Source organism: Furipterus horrens, unplaced genomic scaffold, assembly GCF_987537825.1.
Source record: "Furipterus horrens unplaced genomic scaffold, mFurHor1.1.pri manual_scaffold_6, whole genome shotgun sequence".
NCBI lineage: Eukaryota > Metazoa > Chordata > Mammalia > Chiroptera > Furipteridae > Furipterus > Furipterus horrens.
The window spans coordinates 81,318,530-81,342,811 of record NW_028327176.1 but is presented as its reverse complement, the minus strand read 5'-3'; the positions used below and the strand labels follow the sequence as shown (position 1 = coordinate 81,342,811).

General features: G+C 40.0%; 1 protein-coding gene across 5 annotated transcripts in view; it reads left to right on the top strand.

Annotated features, from left to right (window-relative positions):
• The window catches only part of IL1R2 (interleukin 1 receptor type 2), a 43,915-nt gene extending 31,398 nt beyond the window's left edge, over positions 1 to 12,517 (top strand). For all 5 annotated transcript variants that reach the window (XM_090281881.1, XM_090281884.1, XM_090281883.1 and 2 more), the window contains exons 4-9: positions 996 to 1,176; positions 4,345 to 4,519; positions 6,582 to 6,644; positions 8,388 to 8,523; positions 10,009 to 10,151; positions 12,319 to 12,517. In XM_090281881.1, the coding sequence (XP_090138007.1) occupies positions 996 to 1,176; positions 4,345 to 4,519; positions 6,582 to 6,644; positions 8,388 to 8,523; positions 10,009 to 10,151; positions 12,319 to 12,500 (880 nt within the window). In that variant the 3' untranslated portion in view covers positions 12,501 to 12,517. The remainder of the gene's footprint in view (positions 1 to 995; positions 1,177 to 4,344; positions 4,520 to 6,581; positions 6,645 to 8,387; positions 8,524 to 10,008; positions 10,152 to 12,318) is intronic.
• The last annotated feature ends 11,765 nt before the right edge of the window (positions 12,518 to 24,282 follow it).

Below are 24,282 nucleotides of genomic sequence, written 5' to 3'. Positions count from 1 at the left end.
TGGATTTTTCTTCATTTTACTTAACCTAGCCTTCACTTCTTCCCTTATGTGTTTGCCATACTCAAGCATACCTGTCAAGTCTATGAGCATCTTTATCACCAGTGTTTTGAACTTTGTATCTGTTATGTTGGTTAGCTCCTTATCGCTTAGTTCTCCCATTGGAATCTTGATCTGTTCCCTCTTTTGAGCCATATTTCTGTCTCCTGAACTTAACAGGCTCCTGTGTTTGCCTCTGTGTCTTAGGTAGAGCTGTTGCACCTGTTACATGTGTAAGGGGCAAAACCTTAGGTATTCATCAGTATAGAGCGACCTGTTTCACCACGTTGTGGCACTGTATGTAGTGGAGGGATCTGAGAGGGAACAATGCTGCTTGCTCAGCACCTGCCCCTTTTCCAGGCACTTCTCCTGTTTCTAGTATGGGACTGGTACCCATCTAGCTGTTTTCCTGGCTGTGGCTCCCAGAGTGGGTGGGTCTGCAGATGTTCTAGGACCATGGGGGCCTTCTAAACAAATAGACTCTGCTGAGAGACCAACAGTTCCTTCCTTCACCCCAGCTCACACTGGTTTTCACAGTCAGAATCAATGAGGCTTTATTTTCCCTGGTGCTGGAACCATGAGCTGCTTGTTCTGGTGTGGTTCTGAGAGCACTTTTCAGATATTCCTCCCTACTTTAAAAAAATGGGTGACTGTGTTTTCTGCCAGCCAGTCACAGCTGCTGTTGCCCCTGTCTCTGCACCTCATCCTTTTTTCCCCCTGCTCTGCCCCTTCTACCTGTCTGGATGAGTATTTCTTCTTTATATCTTTGTTTGTTGGACTTCCATGCATCTCAGTTTTATGGAACTTCTGATTGCCTCCAGTTTCGAGGTGGTTGTATTTCTTCTTAGCTGTGGAGGGAGATGTGGTATGTTTACCTATGCCTCTATATTGGATGGAAGTCCCCATTTATCTTTATTTTGCCTTGCCATTTATTACTTTTATTTTCTCTTTTAAATCAGAAATGCCTCCTACTGTGACGAAATGTCCATTGAGCTCAGGGTTTTTGGAAAGACAGAAGCTTCCGTGCCTGTCATCTCATACCCACAAATTCTAACGTTCTCAACCTCTGGGTCACTAGTTTGCCCTGAACTGAGTGAATTCACCCACAACAAAACTGACATGAAGATTCAATGGTACAAGGTACATCTTTAAAAATTACTGTTTAATTAAAATATGTTTTACTGGCCATAGGGATGATATAAAATACCCATTCTGAAGATAACATTCCCTTTTATATTTCTGTTTTTTAAAAACTAGTTAATTTTTAAAAAGGCCATGATTAATATGCTCTATTAATCCTTATGTGGCTTGGGTGAGGATCCTTAGAATAGTGATTTCAGAATATGAAATGAATCCAGAGAAAATAACAGGTAAAGAGATAGCTTTTTACTGTATTTGTATATTAAAATTCAGAAAACAATTGTTGGTTTATTTAACAAATTCATTATTACTTTTGGGTTAAAGGAGTAAATAGAAACACAATTTCTTCTCTTGCCTGGTTGAATAAATACTATCATCAGATCATGTAGGTAGACCAGACGCGGGCAAACCACAATCCAGGGCCAAATTCAGCCACCATCTGTTTCTGCAAGCAAAGGATAGTTTTCACTTTTTAAAATGATTAAAAATAATTAAAAGAAGAATACTGCTTTATGACATGTGAAATGATATAAAACTCAAATTTCAATGTCATAAATAAAGTTTTACTAGGACACAGCCACACTCATTTGTTTTCATGCTTTCACATAGCAATAGTAGAATTGAGTAGTATGGCCATGTGAACTGTAGGCCTAAAATAGTACCTGGCCCTTCACAGAAAAAGTTAGCTGATATAGAGCATAGACTAATATTGGAAAGTACAGTTATTTGCTTAATCATTGATAGAAATTGACTCTTTAACCAAGAATTAGGTCCATTTAAAAAACATATATGAAAACAATGGGACAAGTATATATAACATTATGTAAAACATGGTTACTGAATCATTGTTTATAATAAGATACCAGAAACAAAAAAATGTTTGCTCTGGCTTGGTGGCTCAGTTGGTTGGAGCATCATGCTCTACACCAAAAGTTTGTGGCTTCAATGCCTGGCCAGGGCACATAGCCACATTGCAGATTTGATCCCAAGTTAGGGCATTTATGGGAGGCAACTGTTAATGTTTCTCTCTCTCTTTCCCTTATTCTCTGTAAAATCAATAACCATACCTTCAATGAGGATTTTAAAAAAATGTTCAGCATTAGGAATTAAACTAATTTTCTCTCATGGGAATAGTAGAATATCACATAGCTGCAGTATTTACAAAGGTGAGATTATTTTATATATTAACATGGAAGAAAAATACAATATTGTTATAGCTAAAAGGTTTAAATGGTATATGTTGTATTTCCTAGTTATGTAAAATATGGTTTAATATATTAAAAAATCTAGAGAAATATACACTGAAATAATAAAAGATGTATTGAAGATAAAGAAGGATTCATTTTCTATTTTTGTAAGTCAGTATTACATAATTTTTTCATGTTGTACTTCTTCACTAATCAGCAAAAGCACTGAAGGCATTTCCATAGTGTAAAAGAAAAAGAAGTAAGGAACTTTCTTTCATTTAAGAAATACATGTGTTATTCCTTAATCTATACTCAATCTATATAAACCTAATTTTCTTGTATAATCTCAATCAACATTGTCTATAATGTTTTCAAAATTATTAAAATGTGCCTTTTCAGAAAAAAAGAATAAGTTTATCTAGTTGACTGGTCTTATAACTTCAAGATATAGATAGGATATCACTGAATGTTGGGAACTTTTAAGTGATTTTTTGAAAGTAGAAGAAAGTGGCCAGCCCCTATGAAGTAGCCAGACCAATTAAGGAATTAATTCTTTTTTGATTTAGAAAGAGTATAAGTAGGACAAGTAAGCGGTTGTACTTATAGAGAAAAAAGCACAGACTCTGGAGGTGACCAGTCTGGGTTTAAAACCCTTTTTTTTTGTTTAGTGATAGTGTGGCCTTGGCCAAGTTATTTCACCTTTTGAACCTGCTTCCTCTGCAAAGTGGTAATTAGTCATTTCCTCCTGCCTGAGATTATCTGGAACATTAAATAGAGTACTGCACATGAAGCACTCAATGCAGGGCTTGACATATAAACGGAGCTCAATAAATATGGGTGGATCACGGTGGTACTTAGTAATATTTGTTTCCTTCCAAAGAATGCTAATCATTACTAAGCTAGTACTGTACACAATTCTGTCCTAAACTTGCTGATATGTAACTCAGTGAAGCAGACACTGTTAATATTTCTATTTTACAGATTAGGAAACAGAGATACACAAATGTAAAGAACTTGTCCGAAGTCACACATCAGATAGATGGTGAAGCTAAAACGCTACCCCAGGAGGCTCCATGCACCACACCAAATAGGGCAGCCATGAGGGCTCAGGGCCTTGGCAGAACTGTGATGCTGGGCCCTATTTGGCTTCTTTCGTATTTGACCACTCATGTTAGGAATGTTGAAATTTCTCCTTTTAATTAAATACATTAAAAAATAATATTTTATGAGCTATGTGGTGAACAAATCTTCCAGTTATGTCTTTATTTCCATTCAGAGTAAGAATCTGAAATTACTCAGGTTATATTTGACTATTGCAAGCTTTTGAGCATCATGGTTTTGAAAGAGCTGTTCCCGAGAACAATTTGCTTTCATTAGGATGTCTTTAAAATCCCATTCAGCTTTTTCTGTTATTGGACACTTTGCTCTTGAGGGTTCTAATTCTGCAGAACCCACATTATCTTTTGTCTATATTAAAAACATGACCTTGTTTCTCACATTTAGTTCTTTCTAGAATTTTTTTCTACATCTCTGCCAACGCCTAAAAATTCAAATGATTTTTAAAACAATAACAGAAACATTATGTCTTCTGAACATTGTTTTCCAAGTCATCATGACTGTATAACAGTACTTTTTCCTGGAGGTCTCCTGAGGTCGATAGGTAGCTATTAGGCCATTAATATATTTGTATTTTAAATGGTCTACTTTGTCAAACAAGAGTTTCTTTTCTTCCCCCATTATGCTTAAGCAAATGTGTTTTAAGCATTGTGGTTAAACAAATTCAACAATTTTGTGTTATATGTTAACAAATTCTCTCTCCTAAAAACAGAATTAAAGGTATGCTCAAAGTGCAACATTTGCAAAGCAAATAGGGCAAGTCTTTGGTTGCAAATTCAACACTGTTTGATAATGCTGATCTTATTCATAACTTTTGGGATAAAAATTAGTATATAGTCTAACATTGGAAAACATTTTCCCTAAGGATTCTGTCCTTTTGGATCCAGACAATGAGAAATTTCTGAGTGTGAGGGGGACGACTCGCTTACTCATACATAATGTGTCTATGGAGGATGTGGGCTATTACAGCTGTGTCATGACATTTGCCCATGAAGGCATGCGATACAACATCACTAGGAACATCAAACTACGCATCAACAGTAAGTGCTTGCCATCAAGGTACCTCTCCACCCTGGTTCAATAACAAGCATGCAAAGAACAAATTAGGGCTCACTTAGAATTCCTTGAATGTTTTGGCATGAATGGAAAACAAATACATCAACTTTCTTAAAATATCTGACTAATAAGACGAGTGTGATACCTTGAAATGTAGAAAGCAGGGCGTTATTTTGAGGAAAGGTAAATCCCTGGATTCCAAATCTGAGGCTAAAACACACCACTAGAGGGGCCCAAACAGGGTTAACTTGGAAGATCCTTTTGGAAAGCTTGCACCTCCAGGGCCAGCTATCAGAACATGATTGCCATAACTTTATGTATAATTCTAGGATACTTGGTTTTTATTGGATTTTTCAGTTAGAAGGCTATCATGCAATGGCGTATCTAGAGAAAATTGTCCCCTGTTGTGTTCCTCAAGGCATGTCTAGTTGCCCTTGAAAGCAGGATTTCAAATAGTGAGTGCTCTTATTGGTTTAAATGAGCTCTACTTGAAAATAATGTGAACAGTATTGATTATTACTTAATATTTGTTCAACATTTATTCCATACCTCCTACATGCTGGACATCAAGCTTGGTGGCAATGGTCAAAAAAGTGTTTAAGTCCTGAGCTCTGCCCTAGAGAATAGACTGCTTTCACTTATTTTATATAATAAGTAACTACACGGCTGGAGTCTTCTAAGGGCACTTCAGAGAGCTTTGTAAATATATTAAAGCTAAATAGTTGGTCTATGAAGGGAAAAATATTAACTTTTTTTCTCACAGAATCCAGAGATTTAGTTTTACTACAGGGAGAATCATGTCTCCCCTGAAATCAAATTGCTAGATTATGTTTCTTTTACTGTCTTGTGAGTATTCATTTATCTCAACTCCTTCTCTCACAGGGGAACCCTGAGACTTCCTGTGGCTTTGAAGGATGTTCCATGTGACACTGCACAGGAACACTAGGGGGCAGTCAGCCTACATATTATCCTGTACTGTGATCACACTATCTCAGCAGTTGTGGAAGGGAGGGGGCAGCAGCCTCATCACCTGGGTACTGGTTAGACATGCAAAATCTCAGGCTCCATCCCAGATCTACTGAACTAAAAACAGGGGCCAGGGGAGCAAAACACCCACCACTCAGGGTTATGCTATGCCCCACTGGTGTATCAGGTCCTCAAAGTATCTGTCTCTCCTGTGTTTCCCCAGCCTGTGAGGTTGCAGCCATGGGACTCAGAGGGGAGGGAAAGGCTACTGGTGACAGTTGGGAAGCCACCTGCACTTTGAGCTCTACTGTGATGCTGCCTTATGCTTACTCATGTTAGGGTTTCAAAATGCTCTTAATGGAAAAAGTGTGGATGGAGCAAGTGGGTGTGGAAAAAGGCAGCCCTTTCTCTACCCCCAAGCTGTCCTTCTTGCTCCAATTTAGGTGCCCAGTTTCTTTAAGCTGCTGGGAGACCTGCCTCTTGGGGATCTGCGTTCTTATTCCTAGTAGATCCACCTTTGCCTCCCCCCGAAATTATCTCCTCAATTAATAAGTCACAGTAGCCAACCTGAGCCACTCTATTTATCAGTCAGCATGGGATTAGCATTGCACGCAGGTCGTCCCAAAGCCCATTGCCTCTTTTCTTTGAGGTGATTCTTCAGTAGTCTGTGGAAGGCACTTAGGGAAGTGAGGATGGAGTAGAGGGAGATATTTTAGGGAAAGTTGACCATGGGGTAAAACCTATCCTGTGGACATTATGAATGTTACTTTTAAGAATCATTCAGGAAGCCAGGGAGGGTAATAGTTAATTGTTTATCACAGAATGAAGAACATCTGTGACCTGGATGTGCATTTGTGAGACTGAGAGATTCTTCCAGAAATCTCTCTTCTGGGAAAGGCATTGGGCAAGGATGCTCAATTTGTGGAGAGCCTGTTTCCTTTGCCACACAAAAGTTGAATCCCACAATGCCTGGTCATACTGTCAGGAATAACTTAGTTAATTAGCTACACAATGAAACGGAACCTCAGCTTTAAAGAAAGTCTTTCCTAATTGAATCTCTTTTCTGTATATTTATCTCAGAAAAAGAAGAAGAGACAATTCCTGTGATTATCTCCCCACACCAGATCATATTGGCTTCATTGGGTAAGGTTTGCGAGGATATGCAACTTACAGGGTGCCTGTAATGTCAAAGTCTGGGGCCCTGAGACCCCTGTATCTGCTGACTGCACCTGTCCTTTTGTGTGCAGCCTGCCTAGGTAGAGACCCTACAACCCCAGGATGAGGGGCTGAAATGACAAATGTGAGAGAACATTTCTCTGTGTTAAATGTTGTTATAAATAGCATTGTTTGAAACAGGTGTATTTGTTTCATGAAAACCCTACTTACAAAAATCTAAATGTAAAAAATCTGAATATTTTGGTAGCAGTTATTAATAGTGGGAAAGAATGAATGGCATGATTCCCTGATAGAGCCAGTACCTGAAGTATATTTAAAATAATTCACTTCACTGAAACACGGTTGAAGCTCACATTTCCCGAAGACTCCATTTGTAAAATGAGGCCAATCCAGCCATAGCTGGCCTCTCAGAGACCATTTCCTGTTGCCAAAGTTGTTGGTGGGGTGATGGAAATGATTGACAGGGTTTTCCTTTTTTCATCCCGTTTTGGTGCAGGCTGTCTGGGCCAGCATACTCCGCCTTACTTAACAATAGTGTGTTTAGTGTGGTGTCATGTTCCCACCATCAACACTGTAGAAAGATTTTATTTCTGCCATTCTCCAGAAGGAAAAGCTGCCCGGGAGTCACAGTGATGCCAAGAAAGGTCAAAAGCTACGCCTGGGTCAGGCTGGGGTTCAGACTCAGGCCTGTGTGTCTGTGAAGCCTGTACCTTTTTGTGTGCTTGTTTTTGTCTAATGGTTTTGCAGGTTTATATTCATTTATTAAACCCTGGCTGCAGAGTCCTATTATCTCTCTCTCTCTCCCTCTCTGTTTTCAATTTCTTCTGTTTGTTATTGGGCTTACATTTAACATTTTAAGTGGTGGCCATAGAGAGCTCCTTGGTGTTCCCCAGCTAAGTGGAGCTGAGTTTCCTGCACCTTGCTTGGAAGGCACTGATGTGCATGGCAAAGTCACATGAGGCAGGATTTAATGGACTGCTTTTGGTTGAGAAATTTTTAGGTTATCAGGTGTGGTGAAGCATGGAGAAAAGCTGGCATTCTCAGCTTGAGGTGGAGCCAGGTGCACTACAAGTCAAAGCACAGGGAGGCATAACACCCATGATGAAGAAACAAATGAGAAGGATTTGTTCATTTTCTCCCCCATCTCCCCTTTGGTGACTTAAAAAATGTAACTTATAGTTACCGAGTCTTGGGCACCTATTACATCACATTAGGCAACCGCAGAAGGCATCATTCCTATAAAATATAGTGGCTCTTAAAGGGTTAATTACAAGTGGACATGATATGGGAAGGAGAATTCCCAGGGAAAACAGGAAAGCTGAGATCAGCAATGGGCAAAGGGAAAGAATCCACATGTTAATCTAGATTTTTGGGACAAGTAGAACGAATTGTGAAAGAAAGCAATCCTTGAATTCAGAATGCCCTGCAGGAGTTGAGTGGACTTGGGGAAGCCATTTGCTTCTGAGTTTTTATCTGCCATGAAGATCAGTTCAAGGAACTGGAGACACTTGGTAATTACTGATGATCTTTTTTAACAGAATTTTTTGAGGGAACCAAGTTTCCTTTGAAGAAAAGAGTTTACTGGTGAGAGGTATTTGAGGAGATGAGGAAGGGTCCACTGCTCAGATCTTGTGACGGACAAGGAGCTAGGCAAACTCCTCTGTCCAGCTAGGTTCTGACATTTGATGTGCTGTGTCTTGCTGTACACAGGGTCAAGACTGAAAATCCCATGTAAGGTGTTTCTGGGAGCTGGCACACAGTCAACAACCATGCTGTGGTGGATGGCCAACAACACCAACATAGACAATGCCTACCAGGATGGCCGTGTGACCGAGGGGCAGCGCCTGTAAGTGGGTGAAGATGTTTGTTAGCTTAGAGTTATCTTCTGGGCAGAGCTGTTGTGAGACCTCCAAAGGCTCTACTCTTTTTTAAAAAGAGGCAATGTAATACCCAACCTCTCAAAATATGACACACATACCGTATTCAAAATAATTGTTTATTCTAAACTGTTGAATTTTTAGAATTAAAAAATAGAGTTTTGCTAAGAATTACCATTTGTTCTTGAAAAGCAAACTTTCTATATGAGTTCACTTTCAGTCAGTTACTTGGCATTGAGGTTGCATTTTCTAGCCATTTGATAAAAATATTTATTTTTCAATTTTTGCCATTAAAAATACTTTTTAATTAATATATTTCCATTCCCCACTCTGCAACCTGAGAGTCAAGCAATTTCACAAATCCTTAAAAAGATTCTGAACCTTAGCCACAGTGTCTGAGAGAGCCTTCTGTTTCTAAGGGAACTCTTGGCTGCCACAATCTCTAAGGAAGTTTAGTATTAAAAGTAAGAAAGAATTCTGTTCTCATAAACATTCTTCTCTGGAAAATGTTTTCTCACTTTGACTATAGAGCAATCAGACCTTATAAATAGGAACCATTTATGTTTGAAGGAAGGATACCATTCAATGATCCAAATCATAAAGTACAGATTTTAAAATTATAGTTTCAATACCCTGAATTAGCCTGAACTTTGGCTTGCCAAATTTTTTACTTTTTTGAAAGACTTATCAAAAAGGGTTTTTCTGGATACAATTTAGTGGATAAAAATTATGTTTGGTTAGCACAATTGTTTGCTTGCAAGTCCTTATTGCAAAACTTACATGCCCATGTCAGTTACTCGTACTATCCATTAACTAAAAGAGCCTATTTTTACCCCATAGATTAAAAAAAAAAAAAAGCCCTCTTGGATCCACATCAACATTTTAATTCATACTAGTAGATAGTAAAGCACCTTCAGATTTCTGTAGCATTACAAGTGGTAGTTATACTGACTAGAGTCATTCTCCCTGGCCTGCGTGCAGCCCTCAACTCTGAACTTGAGTTTCCAGAGTGAGAGTTGGCAGTGGAGATGAGAGGAGGGAACATTGTTGAAAACTAGATTCCTGGAAACTCCTTACCCTTCAACATGCAAATGATCTGTTGTTGATACAGTCAAGTTTCCGCAAATGAGACATTTCTATTCCCACTACTGGTTCTTTGTTTAGTAATGGTCTTAACAAAATGAAAATTTCCATTGTTCAAAACATACTGGCTCCTGTAAGTTCTCCTTATAACAAGTGTCCAAAAACAGTGACCAACATCTTCAGTGTCACTACTACCTTCAGAAGGAGGCTTAGAAATTCTCCCAAATAAGTAACAAATATAATAGCAAGTGCTCCTAACTTTCTTAAGTTAGCAAGCACAATGGATCCTCCTCACTGAGAATGCTTGATGTCTACGTTGTAAAGACAAGCTCGCATTTACACCATGTTTAAGTAAATATTTTCTCACTCAGGGACTACTCAGAAAATAATGAGAACTACATTGAAGTGTCATTGATTTTTGATCCAGTCATAAGAGAGGATTTGACCACAGATTTTAAATGTGTTGTTCATAATACACTGAGTTTTCAGATGCTACGTACCATAGTCAAAGAAGGTATGTATTTTGGGGATGGTGAAGGGGAAAAAATAAGTAGAATGTTCTGTGGATGCTGGACAAGCCTATCAGATCTCCTGATGATCACTTAGCAAGTCCCTTATGTTTCCTGCCAGTGGAGCACTGAGAACAAATCTCTAATATTTTATGTCTTTATTTTATTTTTTTTTGGTAGGGTGGATACTAGCTTTGGGAGATTATATTTAAATTAAAAAATTAAAGAGCAAGTTGATATTTGGTTCTGTGATAAACTCCAAGAAACCCTGTGTTCTCTTGTGGATTTTCCTGGCTCAGCAGGACCAGCTGTCCCTTATGACCCCTTGAGAAGGGCGGGATGTTCTTTATCCTGAAGTTGAGAAAGTTTATCCTCCAAGAGTCAGGAAATGGAAGATATCTAGGGCTCAAGGCAGCTTTAGGGTTAAAGTAATCAGTTAACAGGAAATAAAGTAAAAGACAAAACAACCCACATAAGGACATTTTAAAAAGGATAAAAAGAAAAAGAAAAACCCACGCTATTATTCTGATCAATTGAATTCTTAGTTTAAGCACTGAGCATGAAAGGGAGACATAGGTAATGCCATCTGTTGGCAGCCCCAGGAAATAACAAGGGACAAGCCAAACCCATCCCCAGCTGTAATCTCATCATACCTTCTGGGCAGTCTGCAGAATCAAATAAACACAGATTGCTCCACGGTCTCCATGTTTGCTGGGGAGGCAGCTGCAGACACACTTCTAATTGGAAAGCTGAGGCTTTGGTTAAGTCTCAAGGCAGAGAATGACAACATGACATAACTTTTCTCCAAAAAGAAAAGTCTGTGTACCACAACATTGCTCACTTGAGGCGCTCATTGAAAATATAGGTCCCTGGGCTCACCCCAGAGCTACCCAGTCACCTTCTCCTGGGGTAAGTCCAACTTACCGAGCAGATGCTTTTATATTAAAGTTTGAGTGCCATTGTCCTTAGATATATATGCAAAGGTTGATATTTCATATAATTTCCATGAGAGGATTGGTGGTAGTTTAGACTTGGAAGTGAAGGATTCCACAGAATGCAGAATCAACTGCCGGGGTTTAGATTAGTGACCCAAAGGAACCTGTGGTTTTCTGGTCCTGATGCTGGGAACTTTTAAACATTTCTGTAACATGAGCCCATTCCTGTTGCTGGACTGGCTGTGACTGACAGTAGAGGACAGAGAGGTACATTCAAATGTCTGCTCAGAAAATGGAAGCAACACTCATTGAAAGCCTTGTTAGATTTTAGGGTGTAAGAATCACCCTTGTTGGATTTTAAAAAGCCAACTGGTATACTATGTGTATTAGGGCTAAATATTTGTATAAAAATCTTTTAATAAACTAGTAAGAAAGAGTGATAATGATGCCAATAATAGACAATATTTTCCAAACTCTACTTAATGTTGCATATATATCTCCACCTTTATACCAAATCTATAATATAAATATAAATAGTATCTGAATTGTAAAGATGTGAAGATGAGGATTAAGCAACAAAAACAACAACAAAAGAATCATCTGAAGAAAATAATCTGATATTGTTTTGGTTCCTGGATGCTTAGACAGACATGTGGAATTATGGCCTCATCATCAATGTGTCTAATGACACTCATGTTCTTGTGTTTACTTGTTAACTTTTTATTCATAGTCTTCCTATATTTTCATAACACAGAAGCCAAGGAGTAGAATATAAAACAGCTGGATCCAAGCAATAATCTCGACATCTAAAACTTTATTTTTCAGTTTGTTTTCATTGCCTTTGTAACTTAATTGAATCTTCATGACATTCATGTTTATTGGAAAAGGGCAAATTTTACCCTGGTCATATTACAGTTGGCTGGTTGAGACCTAGCCAGATGAAATTTAACTGCACACTACCCAGTGGGTGAAACAAAGTTAGACCCTCAATACCTGCCCTCTGCTCTGCTGTGTTTCCCTTTGATGAAGTGTTCTATTTTGCTTGTTTCTCTAATGCCACAAATAGCATTCTCAAATGTCCTCTACCTTGGTGTCGGGAACACATTATAAAAATCAATGCACATTTATTAGTAAAAACAAACTCCAATGGCTTTCTTCCCTCTAAACCTGCACTACATTGTCCTATTTGGTAGTGAGAGAGCATTTGACCCCTGATATCACTCTGTTCTTTTTACAGCTCCCACGTTCTCCTGGGGGATTGTGCTGGCCCCTCTTTCACTGGTCTTCTTGGTTTTGGGGGGGATGTGGATGCACAGATGGTATAAACACAGAACTGGAAAAGCATATGGTCTGACTGCATTAAAGACTGCCCATCAAGATTTTCAATTCTATCCAAGTAAAATAAAGGAAATAAAGTAATTCAAATACAAATGATATTCTTACTTATGAAAGTGGCTGTGACTTTTTGAGGGACCTTGTTCTTTCCCTTATTTGTTTAATAAAGCTGCTGTGTTTATAGTGCATTTATAGTAAATGAGAATTCATGTAAAGTTTATTCTAAAACTGAATTACAGGAGCAAATGTGGGTCCAGTGAGTGACCCTCTGCCACTTGTGACCTGTTTAAAAGAGTGAGGTACTCTCAGACCTGAAAAGAGTTAAAAAAAACATCTAAATGAGTTTGAAATTCACTTATTCATCATTTAACAAAAATGTATTAAAAGTCTATTTTGGCTCTGTTCTGTGGGAGATGTTATAGATACAAAGAGAGTTAAAACATAGTTTACCTCTTTGGGAAGATGAAATTCATTTTGACAATTGGAAGGATAGTTTAGAAACACTAAAGAAGAAGAATTAGAAGGAACTGGTGAATTTTTCCAAAAGGATGACCCCCCAAAATAGCAATTAAAATAGAGTAGCCTGTCAGAAAAATACATGTTAGAATATATTAGTGAACTGAGAAATAGACTCATTCTCATAACAAAGCTTCTGAAAATAAAGAGGAAGGAAAGGGATAGGGAGATAATTGCATAGACACTAGGAAATAAATAATCAGAGCCTTTTCTATCATATACTCAAAAATTCCCAATTAAATTATTTAAAAAAATCAAATTACAGAAAAATTAGCATGACTCACTCCTTCACCCATTCAAGTCTTTGTTCCAATGTGACCTTCCCAGAAGTCCTTCTTAATAGCACCTCTTTAAATGCTCCCTGCCTCCTCACTCTGCTTTGAATTATTAGTTCTTATCACCACCAGACTACTTTTTTATTATTGCTTATGCTGCTACAGTTGTCCCAATTTTTCTCCCTTAGCCCCTTCACCCAGCTTGCCCCCACTTCCATGGTCAACCCCCAACCATTGTTTATGTCCATGGGTTCTACATGTATGTTCCTTGACTAATCCCTTCACCTTCTTTCAATCAGACCCCACTTTCCCTCTCCTCTTACTGCTGTCAGTCTACTCCATGATTCTACGCCTCTGGTTCTATTTTTCTCATTAGTATTAGTATTAGTACTTGTTCATTAGATTCCTCTTATAAGTGAGATCATATAGTATCTATCTTTCACTGACTGGCTTATATCACTTAGCATAATAGTCTCTATTTCCATCCATGTTGTTGCAAAAGGTAGGAATTTCTTTCTGCTGCATACTATTCCACTATGTAGATGTATCACAGTTTTTTACTCCACTCATCTACTGATGGGCACTTAGGCTGTTTCCAAGTCTTGGCTCTTGTATATAGTCCTGCTATGAACATAGGGGTGCAGAAGTTCTTTTGAATTGGTGTTTCAGGATTCTTAGGGTATACTCCCACCAATGGGTTAGGTTGTTCATTTCAGATTTTTCTGTCTTCTTCAGGTAGGCCTGTATTGCTGTAAACCATCCTCTCAGGACTGCTTTCGCTGTGTTCTATGGTTCTGGGTGGTTGTGTGTCCGTTTTTATTTGTTTCCAGATACTTCTTGATTTCTTCCTTGATCTCATTGTTAACCTAATCATTATTTAATAACATGTTATTCATTCTCCATGTATTTGAATGTTTTAAAGTTTTTTTCCTTAAGGTTCGTTTCAGTTTCAAGCCATTGTGATCTGAGAAGATGCTTGATATAATTTCAGTTTTCTTGAATTTCTTAAGGTTTATTTTGTGACCTATCATGTGGTCTAGCCTTGAAAATGATCCATGTACATTTGAGAAGAATGTATATTTTGCTTTTTTGGGGTGAAATGGTCTGTATATATCAATTAGGTCCATTTGATCTAGGGTGTAGTTCAATGCCATTATGTGCTTGTTAATTTTTTTGTTTGAAAGATCTATCCATTGTTGACAGTGGCGTGTTAAAATCCTCTAGATTGACTGTATTCCTGTCAATATTTGTCGTAAAGTCCTTTAATATTTTATTTGTATATTTAGGTGCTCCTATATTGAATGCATATATATATGTTTACAAGGGTTATATCCTCTTGTTGGAGTATTCCCTTAAGTATTATGTAGTGACCTTATTTGTCTCTTGTTATGACCTTTGTTTTGAAGTCTATTTTGTCTGATATTACTATTCCTATGCCAGCTTTTTTAAAATACCCATTTGCACAAAATATTTTTCTGTTCCTTCACTTTCAACCTGTGTAAATCTTTTGTTCTGAGGTGGATCTCTTGTGGACAGCATATATGCAGGCTGTGTTTTCTTAGTCATTCTGCTACCCTATATCTTTTGATTGGAGCATTTAAACCATTTACATTTAAGGTTATTATTGTTAGGTACTTATTCATTGCCATTTTTTCCCCCTTTATACCTGTGTTCCTCTCTCTCTCTCTGTATTTCTTCTTCTTCTTAAAGCAGTCCCTTTAGCATCTCTTGCGATGCTGGTTTGGTGGAGATGTACTCTTTTAGCCTTCTTTTATTTTTATTTTTTGGTCTGGGACACTCTTTACCCTTTTTTATTAAATGAGAACCTTGTTGGATAGAGTAGTCTTGGTTTCAGGTACTTACTTCTCATTATTTGGAATATTTCATGCCTGTCCTTCTGGCTTATAGTATTTCTATTGAGAAATCAGCTGATACCTTATTGGATCTTCCTTTTATGTTACTAGCTGTTTATCCCTCTCTGCCTTTACAATTCTCTCTTTGTTTCTAAGTTTTGCCATTTGAATGGCTTCTTTGGGTTCATCTGAATTGGGACCCTCTATGCTTCCTTGACTTTTTCCCCCACCAAGTTAGGGAAGAATTCTGTCATTATTATTATTATTTTTTTTGGATAAACATTGTTTCTTCTTTTTTTTTTATTTTTGGTTTTTCAATTACAGTTGTCCCCTTTTCCCCCAATTTCTCTCGCCCACCCAACCCACCCCCTCTCCCGCAATCATATCCCTCCCCGTTGTCCATGTCCATGAGTCATTTATACGGGTTCTTTGACTAAACCCTTCCCTTACTCATCCTCCTTCTCTCCCTCTCCCCTCCCCCCTATTGACTTCTATTCTTCTCTTTGTTCTATTTAGTTCCTTTGTTTGTGTTATTCTTTAGTTTCCTGTATTAGGTGATATCATATGGTATTTTTCTTTCTTTGCCTGGCTTATTTCACTAAGCATAATTCTCTCTAGTTCCATCCATGTTGTTGCAAATGGCAGGAATACCTTCTTTCTTTCTGCTCATAGTATTCCATTGTGTAAATGTACCACAGTTTTTCGATCCACTCATCTACAGATGGGCACTTAGGTTGTTTCCAACACTTAGCTGTTGTAAACAGTGCTGCTATGAACGTAGGGGTGCATAAGTTCTTTTGAATTGATGTTTCAAGATTCTTCGGGTATAATCCTAGTAGTGGAGTCGCTGGTTCAAAAGGCAGTTCCATTTTTAATCTTTTGAGATAATTCCATACTGTTCTCCATAGTGGCTGCACCAGTCTGCATTCCCACCAACAGTGCAGTAGGGTTCCCGTTTCTCCACATCCTCGCCAGCACTTATTGTTTGTTGATTTGTTGATGATGGCCATTCTGACTGGTGTAAAGTGGTATCTCATTGTGGTTTTTATTTGCATCTCCCTGATGGCTAATGATGTTGAGCATTTTTTCATGTGTCTATGGACCTTCTGTATGTCCTCTTCGGAGAAGTGTTTGTTCAGGTCCTTTGCCCATTTTTTAATTGGGTTGTTTGTTTTCTTGATGTTGAGTCGTATCAGCTCTTTATATATTTTGGAAATCAGTCCCCTGTCTGTGATGTCATTGGCAAATATGTTTTCCCATATGGTTGGTTTCCTTTTCATCTTGCTTATGTTTTCTTTTGCTGAGCAGAAACTCTTTAGTTTGATGTAATCCCATTTATTTATTTTTTCCTTTATTTCTCTTGCTTTAGGAGATGTATCCATGAAGAAATTGTTACGTGAGATATCTGATATTTTCTTGCCTATGTTTTCCTCTAGGACTTTTATGGTGTCACGGCTTACATTTAAGTCTTTGATCCATCTTGAGTTTATTCTCGTGTGTGGTGTAAGTTGGTGGTCTAGTTTCATTTTTTTGCAGGTCCCTATCCAGTTCTCCCAGCACCATTTGTTAAAGAGGCTCTTCTCACTCCATTTTATGTTCTTTCCTCCTTTATCAAATATTAGTTGACCATAGAGGCCTGGGTTTATTTCTGGACTCTCTATTCTGTTCCACTGTTCTTATGCCAGTACCAGACTGTTTTGATTACAGTGGCTTTGTAGTATTGTTTGATATCTGGTGTTGTGATTCCTCCTGCTGTGTTCTTCTGTCTCAAGATTGCTTTTGCTATTCGGGGTCTTTTTTGGTTCCATATGAATTTTTGGAGGATTTGTTCTAGGTCTGTGAAATATGTCATTGGTATTTTAATAGGGATTGCATTGAATCTGTAAATTGCTTTGGGTAGTATGGTCATTTTGATGATGTTGATTCTTCCCATCCAAGAACATGGTATTTGCTTCCATTTGTTTGTATCTTCCTTAATTTCTTTCTTCAATGTTATGTAATTTTCAGAGTACAGGTCTTTTATCTCTTTGGTTAAGTTTACTCCTCGGTACTTTATTTTTCTTGTTGCTATAGTAAATGGTATTTTCTTTTTTGTCTCTGTCTCTGCTATTTTAATGTTGGTGTACAGAAATGCCTTAGATTTCTGTATATTTATTTTGTACCCTGTGATTTTGCCAAATTCACTTATTATATAGAGTAGTCTTTTAGTGGAGTTTATAGGATATTCTAGGTATACTATCATGTCATCTGCATATAATGAAAGTTTTACTTCCTCTTTCCCAATTTGGATGCCTTTTATTTCTTTTTCTTGTCTGATTGCTGTGGCTAGGACTTCCAACACTATGTTGAAAAGGAGTGGAGAGAGTGGACAACCTTGTCTAGTTCCTGAATTCAGGGGGAATGCTTTCAGTTTTTGTCCATTGAGTATGATGTTGGCCTCAGGCTTCTCATATATAGCCTTAATTATGTTAAGGTATGCTCCCTCTATTCCCATTTTTCTGAGTGTTTTCATTATAAATGGATGTTGTACTTTATCAAATGCTTTTTCTGCATCTATTGATATGATCATGTGATTTTTGTCTTTCATTCTGTTTAGGTGATGTATTATATTTATTGATTTGTGAATATTAAACCCTCCTTGCATCTCTGGAATGAAGCCCACTTGATCATGATGTATGATCTTTTTGATGTATTGCTGGATCCTGTTTGCCAATATTTTATTGAGGATTTTAGCATCTATGTTCATCAGTGATATTGGCTTGTAGTTTTCTTTCTTTGTTGTGTCTTGACCTGGTTTGGGGATTAGGATAATACTGGCTTCATAGAAAGAGTTTGGGATTTTTCCCTCTTCTTGGGTTTTTTGGAACAGTTTGAGGAGGATAGGAGTTAGTTCTTCCCCGAATGTTTTGTAGAATTCGCCTGTGAAGCCATCCGGTCCAGGGCTTTTGTGTGCAGGGAGATTTTGGATTACTGTTTCAATTTCCTTTTTTGCTATTGGTCTGTTGAGACTTTCCACTTCTTCTTGATTCAGTTTTGGAAGGTTGTATGTTTCTAGAAATTTGTCCATTTGTTCTAGATTGTCAAATTTCTTGTCATACAGTTGTCTGTAGTAATTTCTAACTATCATTTGTATTTCTGAGGTATCAGTCGTGATTTCTCCTCTTTCATTTCTGATTTTGTTTATTTGGGTCTTCCTCTTTTAATTCTGTCATTATTTTTTGAAACAGATTTCCTATCCCGTGTTGCTTTTCTTCCTCTTCTGGTATCCCTATTATATGAATATTGTTATGTTTCATGTTGTCCTAAAGCTCCCTTAAACTATCCTCATTTTTTAAAAGTCTTTTTTAATTTTGTTGTTCTGACTGTGTTTTTTCTACCTTGTCTTCCATCTTGCTGATTTGAGCTCTGTTTCATCTAGCCTGCTTTCAATTCCTTCTAGTGTACTCCTCATTTCAGATATTGTATTATTCATTCCCCTCTGGTTCTTGTTCATAGTTTCTAAGTCATTTTACATATTGATATAGTTCCCACTAAGTTCCTTGTAGCTCCCATAGCACAGGGGGAACAAGTTTTAAAATAATTCCTGTTGAGTTCAATTTTTCAGCTGTTTTAGACTTAAATAGACATGATGATTTAAAAACTGCAGTTAGTTTTCTTCTAATATGTCAATTTTTTTCTGTACAGCTTATCTTAATGCGACCACTCTAGGCTGGATCAAGCCTGGATCGAAGGAAGCACTAGTGCTCTCCTATTGGCTGAGAGAAAACCTCCCTCAAGTGGGAGGGGGTGGGGGATGACCTTGGACACCAGTGACAGGTGCACACTTGTCTAGGCTATTCAGTTACACATGAGACAACGTGGTGCAAGGTTGTATGCCACTCTGTATAGTGAATCATGTTCCACAGTGTAGTCTGAGTTCTTGTCTGTATACAAAGAGTTAGCAGAATTTATTTTTTTATTTACATACATACTTATTTCCTTTCCTTCAAGTCATGTCTGCCTCTGCTATTTCTCGTTGTAAGTGCCTAAACAACCCTGATTAGTTTTGTTATATCTGTGGCAGCTTCACCTTTCCCAAAGGACAAACATTAGCACTTTTGTCAGGCAGTCTATTTTGCATATTTTAAAGTAAAACTTGATGATCAGGATAAGTCTTGGGTCCCTCACAAGGTGTGCAAGCAGTGTGCCAAGAGTTTACGAATGTGAACAAAAGGAACATGTGATAAATTGCCATTTGGTATACTTATAGTTTGGTGAGAGCCCAGAGATCATTCAAGTGACTGTTAACTTTTGTATAGTGAAAACGTCAGGATATAACAAGAAAAATAAATGTAAAATAGACTACCCTAGTCTAACATCAGCTATACTCCCAGTGCCTCATTCAGCTGAAATCTCAGTGCCAGTTTTCATTGAACTACCCTCTTTTGAAAAACAAGAGTGTGGTGAAGAACTAAGTGAAGATTTTGAAATTGAAGACGACTCAGTTCAAAAGGGATTTGATCAGCATGAGTTGAATGATTTGGCATGAGATTTGGGACTATCCAGAAAGGCTTCAGAACTCCCAGCATCAAGACTGCATGGGAAAAACTTGCTTGAAAAAGGAGCGAAGGTATCCTACTTTTGATCAAGAGAAAGTGCATTTCTGTAGTACTTTTGAAGTGATGATGGCTTTGTGTATTGCCATAACATACATGGTTTAGTGGAGGAATTGGGAATTCCAATCTATAATGCAACTGAATGGCGACTATTCATCAATAGCTCAAAGCAGAGCTTGAAGTGTGTCCTCTTCCACAATGGCAATTTATTTGGTGCAATCCCAGTTGGGCATTCAGTTTGTTTTTGTGAAGAATATGAAGAGATAAAGAGAATCATTGATCTGCTGCAATATCATAAACACAATTGGATCATCTGTGTTGACCTAAAAATGGTCTGCTTCCTTCTTGGTCAGCAATGCAGATACGCCAAATATCCCTGTTTTCTGTGTATGTGGGACAGCAGAACTCATGAGAAGCATTGGGTGGAGTCGAATTGGCCTCCAAGATCTGACCTCAAACCTGGTGATCCAAACATTTTACATGAGCCACTCGTTGATAGAAAAAACATTCTGTTCCCACCTCTGCACATAAAACTGGGTCTCATGAAGCAATTTGTTAAAGCTTTGCCAACTGAAGGAGGCTGTTTCAAGTATCTCACTTTGGCATTTCCTAGCCTGTCGTTTGAAAAGATGGAATACCTTAGTACGTATGTTTGGAAGCAGAACTTTACTACTTGTACACAATTTGACTTACAGTACCAATATAGTGCCTTTATATGGATAAAATAACTCTAAAGAAACAGTATATTTAGGTAATTTTTTCTTTATTTTCTTTTGTATGTACATTTTGTATGATTTTTGGGACAAAGGGAGGGTATCCTGTACCTTAAAAAGTTGACGTGATAGAGAAAACTGGGGTCATTTTTTGATTCAGATGCCAAAAGTTAGTCAAAAACAAGTGTCAGATCTAACTCAATAAAAACTATGTTCCCCAGTATAATGTATCTTGTACTTCTCACAAGGTAGCTTGAGCATTCTTATAACTATTACTTTGAACTCTATGTCTACTAAATTGCTTGCATCAATTCTATTTAGTCTTCTTCTGGGGATTTTTCCATTCCTTTTGATTGGGGGTTGTCTTCCCATTTTAGGTGACTCTTTTTCTTTGTTTTGACATATTTATTGATCTGCTTTGACTCCATGTCTTCAGAGTGTGGCCTTATGTGAAAGGAGTCCTGTGGGACTCAGCAGTGAAGTCTACTTGATCTCCTGAACTGCTTGTTCTAAGGATGCTCTTTATGCATTGTGTGTGGGTTCTCCTGTTGTATTTGAGTTTTGATTATTTTTGGCTCATTATTTGGTGGGTTCCCTCCCCTGGCTGGCTGAGAGTCTCAATCTCCACCATGTCTTTTAAGCTATTGTACAGGTGCTGGCAGAACAAAATGAAGCAACATAGAAAACCAAACCCACACCAACAAAAGTACCCCTAAACAAGAACAGCAATATCAATCACAAGTGAGCAAAGATCAACAAAAGTGGAAAGAAAATAAGAATATTATAATAATCATAATCATTGAATTTCAGCATGAAATGATTCATCGGCAGCCGTCCGTCTCAAGAGACGATGGCGTAGCTTCTCGAGAGTATCTGCACCGCCGAGAATGGCTGTGCAGTCCGACTCGGGAGTGACAATCCCTGCCGCACTTGTTACAGGTGAAGGCAGATGGCTGTTGTTGCTGCTGTTGACGCTGCTTCCGCCTCGATCTTTTCTGGACCGCCTCCTCGTTGCGCGCAGCCTCTGCGTGTGACGTACCTTGCCTGACCGCGAGCCTCCAGGCTAGGCGGTCGTCTGCTTGAACTTCCCATGTGTTGAGATTGATGGAGCATTGTGTCATGTCCTTTTTGCAGATGTCTTTGAACCGCAGTTTTGGGCGCCCTGTCATCCTCTGGCCTTCTGCTAGCTCGCCGTAGAGGAGGTCTTTGGGAATACGGCCTGCATCCATTCTTTTGACATGGCCGAGCCACCTGAGGCGTCTCTCACTAAGAACTGCATGCAAACTGCTCATGTTGGCTCGCTTCAGCACCTTGGTGTTGGGAACCTTATCCTGCCAGGCGACATGCAGGACGCGTCGCAGGCACCTCATGTGGAAGCTGTTGAGTTTCCTTTCGTGCCTTGCGTAGGTGGTCCACGTCTCGCTGCCATAGAGGAGGGTGCTGAGTACGCAGGCTTGGTAGATGCGCAGTCTGGTTTTCTCAGTGAGGCTGGAATTGTTCCACGCTCGCCGGTTCAGTTTGGCCATAACTGTGGCTGCCCTGGCGATTCTCCGGTTGACCTCCAAGTCAACTGACAGAGAGCTCGAGATGGTGGACCCGAGGTAAGTGAAGTCGTTGACAACCTCCAGGGTGTATCCGTCGATGGTGATGCATGGGGGAGTCCCCGTGCCTTGAGCCATAACGTTCGTCTTCATCAGGCTGATGGCTAGTCTGAACTCCTTGCATGCGTGGGAAAGGCAAGTGACTAGCTGCTGGAGTCCCTCTTCGGAGTGTGATGTCAAGGCTGCGTCGTTGGCGAAGAGCATCTCACGGATGAGCACCTCTTTGACTTTGGTCTTGGCTCATAGACGGGCCAGGTTGTAGAGCTTGCCATCGGATCTGGTGTGAATGAAGACACCCTCGCTGCAGTCCTTAAAGGCGTATTGGAGGAGCATGGAGAAGAAGATTCCGAACAGCATAGGCGCAAGAACGCAGCCCTGCTTTACTCCGCTGCTGACTGGGAAGGCCTCAGAGGTTGCGCTGTTGTAGGACACCGTTCTGTGCATGTTGTCGTGAAAGGACATGACCACAGCAAGCAGATGTGGTGGACAGCCAATCTTCCGTAGCAAGCTGAAGAGTCCGCTCCGACTGACCAGATCAAACGCCTTTGTGAGGTCGATAAAGGCGAGGTAGAGTGGTTTATGCTGCTCGTGACACTTCTCCTGCAGCTGGCGTAGGGAGAAGATCATGTCCACTGTTGATCAGCCAGCTCTGAAGCCACACTAGGACTCTGGGTAGACGCGGGAAGCAAGGGTCTGAAGGTGGGCAAGAGCGACCCGGGCGAATACTTTGCCGATGACGCTGAGGAGAGAGATACCCCGGTAGTTGTTGCAGTCGCTGCGGTCTCCTTTGTTCTTGTACATGGTGATAATGTTGGCGTCTCTCATATTCTGGGGGATGTAACCCTCCTTCCAGCAGAGACAGAGTAGATGGTGGAGCGGCTGTAGCAGGACTGGTTTCCCGCTCTTTAGGATTTCTGGAGGGATTCTGTCGCTTCCTGGTGCTTTCCCGCAAGCGAGGCGGTCGATGGCTTTGCCGAGCTCTGCCGCAGTAGGTGGGGTGTCTAGCTCCTCCATGACTGGTAGGTCTGGGATGGCGTTAAGAGCAGTGTCTGTTATGGTGTTCCTCGTCGCGTACAGCTCGAGGTAGTGCTCGGTCCACCGCCGCATTTGCTGTTCCTGGTCAGTGATGACCTCACCTGTCTTGGACTTAAGGGGGGCGATCTTGGAGGGGATTGGGCCTGTTGCCTTCTTGATACCCTCATACATTCCTCGTGCGTTGCCTATATCGGTGGCTTCCTGGATGCTTCTGCACAGGTTTAGCCAATAGGTGTTGGCACAGTGGCGGGCGGTCTTCTGGACTTTGTTCCTGGCAGCCCGTAGAGCTTGAAGTGTACTGGGAGTGGGCGTGGCCTTGTAAGCCAGTAGGGCCTTCCTCTTAGCCTCGATCACGGGTTCCATTTCTTCCCAGTGAGCCTCGTACCAGTCAGCGTTCTTCCGCTCTTTCTTCCCGTAAGCAATAATGGCGGAGTTGTATATGGCGTCGCGGAGACGTGGCCAATTGGATTCGATAATGTCATCTGCCGCCATTCCCTTGCCGAGTGCATCTTCCATCCTGTTGATGAATTGCTGGGTCTTAACTGGGTTGCTGGCACAACTGGTGTTGATGCGTGGGCGACCCTTCATCTTGGAGTGGTGCAACCTCTTCGGCATTATGCGCATCTTGCTTACCACGAGGGCATGGTCCGTGTCGCAGTCTGCACTGTGGTAGCTGCGGGTGAGGAGGGTGCTGCCAATATCCGTTCTTCTGGTGATGACGAGGTCAAGCTGGTGCCAGTGGCGGGAGCGGGGGTGCCTCCATGACACCTGGTGGATCTCTTTGCACTTGAAGAATGTGTTTGTCATGCACAGGCCGTGGTGACACGAAAGCTCAAGCAGTCGCTGACCATTCTCATTGATCTTTCCTCTCCCAAAGTTTCCGAGGCAGGTGGGCCAGGCCATGTGGTCGGCTCCTACTCTTGCGTTGAAGTCTCCAAGGAGATAAAGAGCGTTACTTCTGGGGATCTTGGATAACGCTTTGTCCAGTGCATGGTAGAACTGTTCTTTCTCTTCGGTGGTGGCACAGAGGGTTGGGGCGTACGCGCTAAGAATGCTGACTGGGCCGAAAGTTGTTGACAATCGGAGGGTAAGTAATCTCTCTGTGCCTCCTGTGGGTGGCTCTATGGAGTTAACAAGTGTGGTCTTCACAGCGAACCCAACACCGTGCTGTCTTGGTTGGTCTGGAGACTTCCCTTGCCAGTAGAAGGTGTAGTTGGTTTCTCTGATAGTTCTGTTGTCAGCCAACCGGGTCTCCTGTAGAGCCGCAATGTCGATGTT